This window comes from Chlamydotis macqueenii, chromosome 5, assembly GCF_036417535.1.
Source record: "Chlamydotis macqueenii isolate bChlMac1 chromosome 5, bChlMac1.mat, whole genome shotgun sequence".
Lineage (NCBI taxonomy): Eukaryota > Metazoa > Chordata > Aves > Otidiformes > Otididae > Chlamydotis > Chlamydotis macqueenii.
The window spans coordinates 37,643,495-37,655,843 of NC_141560.1; the positions used below are offsets into that span (position 1 = coordinate 37,643,495).

At 42.6% G+C, this 12,349-nt stretch overlaps 1 protein-coding gene across 5 annotated transcripts in view; it reads left to right on the forward strand.

Annotated features, from left to right (window-relative positions):
* Positions 1–12,349, forward strand: part of RAD51B (RAD51 paralog B) — a 401,639-nt gene that overhangs the window by 263,838 nt on the left and 125,452 nt on the right. For 3 of the 5 annotated variants that reach the window (XR_015258777.1, XM_086749847.1, XM_086749849.1), the window contains exon 10: positions 5,085–5,163. Coding sequence is in view for 4 of the 5 variants with exons in the window: in XM_086749847.1 (XP_086605973.1) it covers positions 5,085–5,163 (79 nt within the window). In the remaining variant the exon portion in view is untranslated. Of the gene's footprint in view, positions 1–5,084; positions 5,164–8,658; positions 8,757–12,349 lie in introns of all 5 variants that reach the window. The other 2 variants (XM_086749846.1, XM_086749848.1) reach the window with 1 other exon arrangement.

Consider the following 12,349-nt stretch of genomic DNA (forward strand, 5'->3'; position numbering starts at 1 on the left):
TCAGGAGAGGAGCAGATGCTCTCCAGAAGATAGAGATGAGAAGACTTTAAATTATAAATTCTGTATTTTAAAACCAGAAAGTTTTTCCTTGGTTTATTGACCACAAAGATCCTTAGTTGCATATGGACCATCAAGGGACATTGTTGGTATGTATTATTCCAACTCTGTCAGTTCTATCAGCATAAAAGATTAGTTGGCAGGGCTTTGATGCTTCTCAGGCTGCTCGTAGGATTTGAAGAGACTTCATAGGTCATGGAGTGCATCCCAGGCACTGTTTCATATCCTTTCATGAATATTTTAATCTGAGTCCTAAATCCAAAGATTATTTTTTTTAGCCTTCCCTCTTTGAGTTGAAAGCTCTTCCAGAGTCTCCCTTTACCAATGGTTATAAACTTCAAAATTTCCAACCAAAATGTCTTCATGGCTGCACGTATGGTCTTGTGCCAGTGTTGTCAGTTTGAGAAGATCTTCTCTTTCTTCCTGCTCCATTCTCTCATTTCCCCTGTCCCCATTCATTTACACACACAGACAACCATCAGCCTTCTTTTTTGCTAGATTCATTGAGCTGTTTTTTTCTAGTGGCCTCTCCGATGAGCACTCCATTCTCCTCACCAGCATACAGCCCATCTCTTGCAGTTTGAGTTCATGAGTGACCTGTACCGTATTCCAGATTAAAGCTTGCTAGTGGCTTGTACAGGAACACCAACGTATCCCTGGTTTTGCCAGGTGTATGCGGTGGTGCACTGTACAGTTGGATCTGCCATTGTCCTGGCTACATCCCGTTGTGAGTCAGTTACCTTCTGAGGTACTAAGATATCTGGGAAGTGTTTTCTTTTCAATTACTGACTATTTCCCCTTTTGTCTTACAGCTTTGGTGCTTATCCTTGTTTTCTTCATTATCAGTTCCCATTTAGCAGTGTTAAAAGCTTTAGAGGGATCCAAATAGATGAGATCCAATTTATTTCAGATTTATTTCAGATAAAAAATTCAAAGGAAGATGCCAGGTATGTCTGACATGAGATCCATGTTTCATTTTATCCCATTTTCCAAGTCCTTAGTTATTCTTCTCTTCAAAATTTCTTCTAAAGCCCTGCATGATTTAGACTAGATAGAAGGAAAAAATTTTTTACAATGAGGGTGGTAGAACACTGATGTAGGTTGCCCAGAGAGGTGGTGGATGCCCCATCCCTGGAAACATTCAAGGCCAGGCTGGATGAGGCTCTGAGCAACCTGATCTGGTTGGAGATGTCCCTGCTCCTTGCAGGGAACTAGATGACCTTTAAAGGTCCCTTCCAACCCAAACTGTTGATTCTGTGATACTGAAATCAGATTACAGGCCTCAGCTCACCAGTTTACTTTTTTTTTCTTCTCTTTGTTTGCTGTTTCTCACTTACATCATCTTAAATTTCATAGATGTGTGATGAATACTAGCTATCAGACCTAAATTTACATGCTGATTCTTACCATGTTTTTTTTGATAGAGATTATCTATTTTCTACTGAATGTGCTGAGCTCCTGGAGTTTTTTTCCACTTAGTTGTTATTTCTAAATCTATATAATTTTTCCCATTATCTGCCTTACTCTTCCTCTTTTTCATTATCCTCTTGCTTGTTGAAAAATGATTATTTCTTCACTCATATCTAGAATATGTTTAATCACTAGCCCGTTGTAATTTTGTAAAAACTCCATTTTTTATTTCCTTTTTTATATTGTTAATATTCTTTCCGGCATCAACATTACCTTGATTTTTGGTAGTCCTTGATTTATACTTCTGCTTCTTGGCCTCCAGAACATAATTTTCTTTTTTTGATCTCTGTTTCCTTCTGTGTTTTACAATTTCCTTGTGTATGCATAAGAACCAACTCTGTGTCGGCTCTTCCATCCAGATGGTGCTTTACAGTGTGACCTTTAACAGTTTCTTGTCTTTGGTTGGAACACAAATCTAAATATATATTTACTTTTTTTTTCCATTTCTGTTAATGTAGAGTTCAGTGTTATAAAAAGGAATTTTCTGTGTGCTCTGTCTGGTTGTGAAGTATGCAATTGTACTTTAAAGGTTATTTTTCTTAGTAAGCAGATGTTTGAAATAAAGCAATACCTGTAAATATTATGAGTTATTCCTGTTTCACTAAAAAGGACGCAAATTCTGACCCTTGGATGTAACTGTGCAGCCTGTCAGAGGGGCCCTGTGATGTGCTGCTGAAAGGATGTGAATTTTTTTTTTCATTGCTCTACTTAGTTATACAGATATTGTAATTGCATAAAAATGCAGTAACAGAATGTACATAGGGTTATTTGACTGTTTATCCGTTTGCACGTACGACTATGCCTAGTGCACATGCATATATAGGTTAGTATTTATCTGCACAGTACTGCACAGAATGCCAAAAAATTGACCTTAGACATCAGATTTGTAACTGTTTCACTTCAGGCCTTTCCGATTAAACATCCAGCTGTTGTGGGAGACTGTAGCTGAGTGTTTGCAGTTTTTCCTCTCCCTCATGTTCTGAGAGCTGAGGGAGCGTGCGGGAGGCACTCTGCTTTCCTTCTGGCAGAGCCCCCCTCCTGCCGCGTCAGTGGGAAGCGCTAGCTCTGGGGATAACAATGGGCAAGGGAATTCGGGTTTTGTCAAGGTGCGTCATGGACGGGGGATGTGACGTGCCCCTCCTTTCTCCAAAAGTTCCTTCCAGAGAGAACAGCAATTAGCATGGAAGAGGGGAAAATGCTAGCACAGCAGTTTTTCTACTTAGACTAGCTCACAAAGGTTGTATCGCATCCTGAGGTGGCTTTGCCAGCTTCATATGACTGAAAGGAAAACATTGACATTTGGACTGGTCTGATGTTCTTCAGCTGTATTTGTGGTCTTTGTGCGCCTGCCTTTATTTTTTATTGTCTGAAGAAGAAGGGAGACTGGTTCAGATTCTGAAAACCATAAAAATGTTAGCTAGCTGTGGGTAATAATGGTTATGTTTGAAGAACCAGATATGAGGATTTTGTTTCTTCAGCCTGCAGAAGAATCAGATGAGAAAGAATCGCAAGACATCTAAGCATATTCCTGTCTGCAGGCTACATACAAATACAAATGAAACCCACCTACTTACACAGACACTCTTAACATTTAAAGTACTACGGGGAAGTCGCAGGAGCCTTGATTCTGCAGCAGAATTTGCTGCCAAATCCTCTGGTTCCATGAGGACGGTGCAGAGCTCATACTTCTGGTGCTTGGTATTGTTAATCTTACACTTAGGAGTAAATGTCCCAGTCCTGTGTATCTATGAAGTTATTCAATACTGTCTGACTTTTCAGTGAAATGTGAGCAGTTTTGGTGACCATGAACTTCCTTGTTTTTCTATAGTCTCTCTTGGCTTTTATAAAACCTGCTCCCTGTTTCCCTGCTGATTGTTAGGCACCACCAACTGAAATTCATATGCAATGACCCTTACAAGTGCTTGAATGTTTGGCAGAATTAGGGCATGACCTTTGGAAATAATGGAGTTGGTTTACTCCATCTGAAATCAGCAGGATCTGTTGATGCCCCACACCTCTAAAAATAAGATTTTTACTGCCTGTAGTTTTAAGAAATCTGTATTTGGATGTATCTGACAGGGGACTGCCTATCTTGGGCTGAGAGGGTGTAGTATCTGACAGGGCTTTGGAAATTTAGGCACCAAGGTACGTGGTGATTCCAAAGCACACTGCTAGGCGGGCCTCACAGACGGGTTAGATGAAACCAGTGCATTGAAGGTAAGGAAGTCGGTGGGCCTGCTCTGTGTCCTGAGCAGTCATGGCTCGGGCTCTGCGATACTGCTCTGCTTGGAGCAGATCCCTGCAGAGGATCAGCGCGGGCTGAGCGGGAGCCACCTGCCCAAACTGTGCCCTCAGCGGCTGGGAAGGTGGGAAGGCCCTTCCAGGGTGCATGGCCACCACCAGGAGGGCTGGTTTCCAGTTCTTGCCCTTTCCTAGCTGTTGAAGAGGTGAGTGGAGAAACGTTTTTCAGCTTTGTTCAGCGGCTCTGTGCTGGAGGCAGAGCAGCAGCGTGCTCTCTGCTTCGGCCACTGCTCTCAGTGTCTTCTGCAAGGCCCACATGGGAATCGTTAGATCAGCATTTGTGCTGATCACACTCTGGGCAGAGCTTATTAAATTAGTCATTAAAAGGTCACTTTGGTGTAGCTGACAGAATGGGGGTTATTTTGAGGCAAGATGCGAGGGAGGAGTCCTCAGCAATCAGAAAAAAAATTGAGCAGACAAACAATAAAGCCTGGCACGTTTGTGTGAGTTTGGTGCTGTGGTTCCCACGTCGCCTACCCTGCCAAGAAGCCCACTTTTTTTGTCTCCAGCACTCTGCTGCAGCTAATCTTCCAGAGAGGACAGTTCCTCCGTAGTGGAGCCAGGGAGCTTGGGATATTTCTGGCCTGACGATGTAAGGCCAGCACATTCGAATGCTGAGCTGAATTCAACTACGCTATACACCCCGAGGGAATTCCATTCCTATTTTGAAACTCCAAGGACAAGGACAAGATCCTTGAAAAAAGCTTGACTCGGTCACAACCCCTTTTGCAAAAGAGGACATCCACTTAATTGCAATGGCATGTTACCATCCCAGTGTGGTGACCCACGGGTGGACCATGCTGTTTCCAGGGGCAGGAGGAAGATGGTGAGCCGAGTTCTTGGAGGCGCCAACGGGGTGCATCTGTGGAAGAGCTAATGGCAATTAAAATTGTGTTACGCAGCGGCAGCTATAGTTTTGCTCAAAATTGTCTCCCATCTGTGTGCAACTGCCTGAACCAGCAGCAATTATTAGGCTTAACAGGATGCCAATAAGACAAACAAAACTTGTTGCTGTCATGATAGCAGTTTTTTAGGACCTGTGAATCCTTTTAAAATTGCAGCATGATGTGTACATGTGTATGAGAAGGCCTCAACTACTTAAAAGTGTCAGGGCTAGATCAATAACTTCCTTGTAATTTCTGCAGTATGCTTTACTACTTCCAGAAGTAAAATGCAGTGAGATTATTCCATGGATTTGAGCTCTGATCAGTATGTTATAAAGATGTGTACTTATATATTACTTGTTTGTTTTGCAGCTCCTGGTTGCTAAATCCCCTGTTGCTCCATTCTCTGCTTTTTTCTACACCATTGAGAAATCAGGCTTGATTCTTCAAGGTAAGACCAGAGCATTGATTGTTTTGCCTTTACAATTATTATTTTAGAGCAGGCTGAACATAGGTAACAGCAACTATTCTTGAAAATAGTGCTGTGTATACCTAGTTAAAACCCCACACATTTAAACAGTCTAGTTGACAAGAGCAGCCTTCTGCTGCATTCATTCTTTTCATGGAATCATAGAATCATAGAATGGTTAGAGTTGGAAGGGACCTTCAAAGGTTGTCTAGTCCAACCCCCCTGCAAGGAGCAGGGACATCCTCGACTAGATCAGGTTGCTCAGAGCCTCATCCAGCCTGGCCTTGAACGTTTCCAGGGAGGTGGCATCCACCACCTCTCTGGGCAACCTGTTCCAGTGTTCTACAACTTGCATTGTAAAAAAATTTTTCCTAATATCTAATCTGAATCTACCTCCCTCTATTTTAAAACCATTACCCCTCGTCCAATCACAACAGGCCCTACTGAACAGTCTCTCTCCATCTTTCTTGTAGGCCCCCTTGAGGTACTGGAAGACCGCTATCAGGTCTCTCCGGAGCCTCCTCTTCTCCAGGCTGAACAGCCCCAACTCTCTCAGCCTGTCCTCATAGGAAAGGTGCTCCAGCCCTCTTACCATCTTCGTGGCCCTCCTCTGGACCTTCTCCAACTGGTCCATGTCCTTCTTGTGTTGGGGTCTCCAGAACTGGACACAGTACTCCAGGTGGGGTCTCACTAGAGCAGAGTAGAGGGGGAGAATCACCTCCCTCGACCTGCTGGCCATGCTCCTCTTGATGCAGCCCAGGATGCGGTTGGCCTTCTGGGCCGCAAGGGCGCATTGCCTGCTCATGTTAAGCTTCTCCTCCCAAGTCCTCCTCAGGGCTGCTCTCGATCCATTCTCGGCCCAGCCTGTATTTGTGCCTGGGATTGCCATGACCCAGGTGCAGGACCTTGCACTTGGCCTGGCTGAACTTCATGAGGTTGGCACGGGCCCACCTCTCCAGCCTGTCAAGGTCCCTCTGGATGGTATCCCTCCCTTCCAGTGTGTTGTCGTAGTTCAGCCCCCCTCACTAACAAAACCACGACATGTGTCAACAGCACCACACAGCTTGGTGTCATCGGCGAACTTGGTGAGGGTGCACTCTATCCTACTGTCCATGTCACTGACAAAGATGTTGAACAAGGCCAGGCCCAACACGGACCCCTGAGGGACGCCACTCGTGACTGGTCTCTACATGGACATCGAGCCGTTGATCACCACTCTCTGAGTGTGGTCATCCAGCCAACTCCTTATTCACCGAGTGGTCCGTCCATTAAACCCATGCCTCTCTAGTTTAGAGAGAAGGATGTCGTGCAGGACAGTGTCAAAAGCTTTGCACAGGTCCAGGTAGATGATGTCAGTTGCTTGTCCCTTGTCCACCGATGCCGTCACCCCGTCATAGAAGGCCACCAAATTGGTCAGGCACGATCTGCCCTTGCTGAAGCCATGTTGGCTGTCACCACCACCTCCTTGCTCTCCATGTGCCATAGCATGGTTTCCAGGAGAATCTGCTCCATCTGCCAGGCACAGAGGTGAGGCTGACCGGCCTGTAGTTACCCAGGTCCTCCTTGTTCCCCTTTTTAAAAATAGGGGTTATGTTCCTTCTCTTCCAGTCATTGTCTCGGATTATACTGAATTATTTGTTGCATGTTGCCATGGATCTAAGTATGGGCCCTGAAATTATTAATCAAGCTCCCTGTTTTCCTTCAAGGTAAAGTAGAATGGTTCTGGCAACATTGCTTCTATGGGATAGGTTTCTCCAAGAGAAACATACCCATCTATCATTGCTCTAATAAATGGTTATTCTTTACCAAATGGCTTGACATCAGTAAAAATACAGGAAATTAATCTCTGTTCTCTATTTTTGTGATCATTTTAATGCTAATGCCCCATGGTCTTAAATAATCCTCAGATTCTCTAGGATATGAGGTAGTGTACTGAAAAGCTGCATATTACTACCATGATAGCAGGGTACTAGAGTTCCTTGTGGCCAAGTCCTAAATCATATACTTTCAGACCATAGCAAAAAGGGAAGTTCAGCTATCCCTTCTTTTCCCCATTTATCCCAATAAATCTTCCTTTAATGTTGTTACTTTTTGACAGACATTCATAGATAAATTTTGTTGAGTTGCTGTCTGTTGATAGGCAGCCTGGCTCCTGATTGCTGCATCAGTTTAGCAGACTAATTAAAACTAGTCAGTGCCTGTCACTTTTTGTTCAGAGGATACACTGTGATATGCAACCACGGCAATAAGAAAAGTGAGTGTCGCCGTTTCTCAAGTTCCAGTGATTGATAATCACTGATCCTATAAAGCACTACAAACAATTTAAGGTGTGTGGACAGTTCTCTTCCTTCTGATTGCCCATTTTTCACCTTCAACAGGCTGTACCACCAGACCAATGACATATGTACATTTACTAATGACTAAATAGACTTACATCTCTGGTGGTACATAATGTAGGAAAACAAAAGAAAGAAAAACATTTGTGCATTTTTGGTTCCATTTGATAAGTACATAATTATAATGATAATGTGGGAGTCCATACAGTGTTTTGTAAGCCTTTGGATACTATGCACAGTGTATTCTTTGATGGCATTCTGGGAACTGAATCTGCTTTATTTTGTACTGGTAATTTTAAACAGGCTACAGGAACTAGAAACAATTTTTATTAGTTTAAACTGACATGGCTTGCAAGAGTTGATGTAGACATGTTTTGATTCAGTATAGGGCAGAAGATGAGTTACTTTTCTATCTCAAATATCTTCTGAGTTACGGAGATGTTTCTGGTCCTTATATAAAAAGGCAGACAATTTCCTGCTCTGTCCTTAGGCACTAATGCAGTGAAACTTTGGGAAAGAAATATTTCCCATTTCAGAAGCAAGAAGCATTTGTTCGGGGAGGATCTTTGTTTCAGTTCTTTTCTTTGAGCCAGGAATATAGCTTTCCAAAGACTGAACCCAACCTTTAAGGAACAAACAGGCCTGATAACACGTAATGATGATGGAGCAGGACTCTGATAGAAGGATAGCACTGTGTTAGGGAAAAGAGCAATTACCATAGCCCTGTGTCCATATTCTTCTGGGGTGCACATTTAAAACATCATTAACCATTTTTCTAAAAACAAGTGAGATACCACTCTGGAGTTGTCTAAATAAATGCTGTCTCAATATCATGCATTTTTCGTACATTTTGGAAGGCAGCTTGAAGATCTTCTTTGTGTGAGCCTTTTCTTACTTTCTAACTACACCATTTTGTTTCCATTTTAGACATTTTTCTCCCAGATGGGTATGGGGCATGGTTCCCCTGATAATGTACCCTAGACTATTTTACAGAGATTTTTAATCACTTACACACGAGCTGTCTCACTGAGTTGTGCAAAGTAAATATGGCATGTTCTCATCCCATGTTTCAATGATCATTATTTCTATGGAAAGAGGAAGTGAGCAAATCACCTGGAAATGGCTTTTTTTTTTTAATAAGATGCAGAAGGTGGCATCGGGCTGCCTCGTGCAAGAGAGGCTAGAGTTTTTATGAGAATTGTAGCTGGTGCTTCTTTCCAAAGGGAAGCTGGGTGCAAGGTAAGATGTTGCTAAGGCAACTGGACAGTTGGGAGTGTCCCTGCGTTGTTGCTTGAGGGACATCCTATAGTGCTAACAAGTGGAATCTGTCCCGCAGCCTGATTGCAAAGGCAGCTTTTCCCATTCAGGCTTTGTTGTTTAATTCAGTTGGATGTCAGGAGGTGAGCACATTCAGGGCGGCTGATGGGAAGAAGTGGATGGGTGTGGGAACTGGCGAGAAGCAGCAGCTGGCTGAAATGCCCAGGATTCTTTCTTCTTACTTAGGGGGTCCCATCCCAGGACCATTAACCAATAGGCCATAAACAAATTGATATCGGAAAATGTGGCTGGAAACTCCTTGATTAGCGAGGGTGAATGGGGAATGAAAGACAAAGTGAAAGTGTGATTTAACAGTTCCACAAGCAATTTCCATTGCCACCTCTGAGGGATTAGGATGTGTGGAATAGGCTAAAAATAAGGAGGAGCTCCCCCTCCTTTTGTTCTGTGGGCTGCAGGATAATAAAACGGCAGGAGAGGCAGTGCAGCTAGTTAGGGATTTCACAGGCTGCTATTTGATGCAGTTTAAGGAGCCCTTCTGCTATTGTTGGAGTTAAAATGGGAAGCGGAACTGTTCTCCATTTGCAAAAATCTCCAGCGTCCTCAGGAAGAGGGCTGAGAGCAAAAGGCTATTAAGATGGTAATGCTGCCCCATTTGGAGGAGTGTATCAAAATCCTCTTTGTCAATGTAAATCGCTGCTCTGTTTCCCTTGTATCTTTGCATCCCATGGCCTCAGTGCAAGCACAGAAGTGTTTGGAAGAGACCCTAGTGAAGGCAGAACTGCTTCTCATGTATTATCAGAGGAGAGCTCCAGGTTGCTCAAACGTGCCATGGAGAAAACTTCCTGGCTTTTATGAACTTGAAGTCTTCAGGGATGAAAAGAATCCAGTTATTCACTCATTCTTTTATTTCCACTTGCAGACTAGAGAAATTAAATTTGATGGTTGGAAAGCAAGATTGGCCAGTCAGAGATTTAGCAAGGAAGGTCAGCCTTCAGTCTCCTCCTTTCATTGCTTCAGTATGCTTTGTGTTGTAGAGGGGGTAGAGTGCAAACCCCAAAAAAGCCTCAGTTGCCTTTACATTGCAATGCAATGTCATGGAATGTACTGGCATGCTATACAGCATGACTCTGATGAACCTGAATTGTGATTGCAAAATCCATTCTGACAACAGATCTCTATTTTGTAGAGATCTTAGAGAGGCAGAAGCCTGGATCTAAGCACCACAAAATATTGGAGGGTTTACTGTCTGCTTGTGTATTCTGTTTAAGGACTTGCTGTTACTTGCCTAATTCAATATACTATATAAAGTGAATGAAGTGATAATGTTAAACAGAAGAATAACCGTAAAAAAGCACATCTACTTGATTATGGGTGCAAGTCACAAGGTTATTTTTCTCATTGGCAATGATATAATTTCTGTTTTCGATTGGAAATTATTAGCTGGTAATTCTGTTCCTGGTGTATCAGTCAGAACAGACTCTGGGCTGTTCTTGCGTAGTTGTGGTTTCATTGAAGCTGACTGTAGCACATACTGGGTTAGGTCAGCTGAACTGGAAGATGCCATGCACTTACATATGCAAAAAGATGATAGGCTGAGTAAGCTGATGTGAGTTTTAAACTGTATTATGTGGTCGATCATCTGAGTCTAGCTTTAGAAGCAGTAGCATTCTGGGGCACCAGTATAAGCTAGGAACAGAGCCTAGCTCTTAGCAACTGATAACTTGTGTTTGTGGAAGTAAGCCTCTGTTACCAAGAGCGTGGTGCTGCAAAAGAAGAGAGGGAATGTGGTGGCTGGTTGCCAACTGGAGAGTAGTGGGACTTTTCGCTGAGTGTTTTAACCAAGTGATTCACATTGCTCTTCACTGAAAGAGCTCAGAAGCACTGAAAACCTAAGGCAAATAATACTCGTGAGCTAGGACTTGCTTTTGAGTAATGATTTGTTTTCCGTTTCATAGAGTTTAAAAATGGGTAGAATCAGTAGTTCATCCAAACTCAGCTCCCATATATCATACATTTTTCCTTCAGGTACCTGATAACTTACATTACCCCGAGTCATGTCTTCTAGGAAGGCATTCACTTTTATTTGAAGACCTCAAGAAACGTGAGTTCCTGATTTGCTTTGACAGTATTTTCAAGTTTTAGCTACCTTACCGCTAAATACTTGCTTTGTATTTCAGATTAGAATTTGTGTGCCTTTGGCCTTTGGCCTCAGTTCTTGTTATGACCCTTCAGTGCTAAATAAAGCACTCTTGCTGTTAAATGGTTGCCATTTTGCATGCGTGTACCTGACATTAAGATTTATCTTACTATGTTTTATTCTTCTTTTTGAAAGGAAGTTATAACTATCAAATTTAACCTCAAAACTTTTGTGTCTCATGCTGTTTGGCTCCCCTCACTACCCAAAGGACAGAATACCTTGTATTGCTAAAGGAGTTTGGTTTTTTTCTGTGCCAGCAGGACTGGATGATTAGTTACTTGATTAATCCACTCTTTCTCTTGCCCTCTTTTCCACTGCACACGTGTCTGTGTGTGCATAATCACACTCACCTTGCCTGTAATATCTTATTGAGGCAGGTAACTTCTGATAAGTAGAAACAAAAGGTATCTGGCACTCAGAAGATATTATCTTAAGTTTTAAGTTTCACAGTACTAAGAAGGAAGAGCTCTAGGAACAGCTAAATTGAGGGAAACCTTGGTACATTCTGTTTCATTTGTCACTAATGTAATGAGAGAGGCTCATTTTTATCTCAAAATAGCATAGGGTCTGGGTTTATAGTGCAGCATGGCAAACCGTCTCCCAAGTGCTATAACTAATTTATATGGCTGAAGCATGTGAAAAGTGCCTCATTTTATTTTGTAAAGAAATGCTTTGGTAATGAGTGGTGAGGTAGAAAGGGAATTCTGAAAGAAAGGGCAGCATTATTTGTATTGTATTGTGTGAGTTTGAGCAGTGAGAGACAATGATTTACTGCATCAAAAGCTTTTATTCAGTTGAAGAACTGTAACTATAAAGTGACCTTTGTGTGGAGCAACATGGATATAATCTGTAAAATGAAGCAGGGTTGTACTTGATGTGTGAATGGATGGAAGACAGATTAATGGGAATAAAGTTGTGCATTGCTATTGAGATGGTAACAGATTTGCAGTGCCACTGGTGATTTCCGGCCCTATTGGAGGGATAAAGATGAACTGATCATTGTTAGGATCTCTGTGGGGTGGAATCGTTTTTGCTGTATTCCCCACAGGATACTGAAAGCCTCGTGCTATTTCTAACAGGTTTGTAATAATGAGAGCAAAAAAGCACGATCGGTTTGTAGGCTAGGTCTATCCAGGCAATAAAGAATGTGGAAAAAAATAAGACTCCCATCATCTCAATGCCAGCAAAATCACCCATACAGATGTAGCTGACATCAGTGAAAATGTTGTTTTTTTCAGCAAGTTTATGGCATTTTGGGGAATGGGTTACTAAACCTGACCCAGGAATAGCATTCGCTTGGATGAGGGGGTCCTCACGAGGTGGCTTTGTGGGAATCACTCTACTGCTCTGAGCAGCA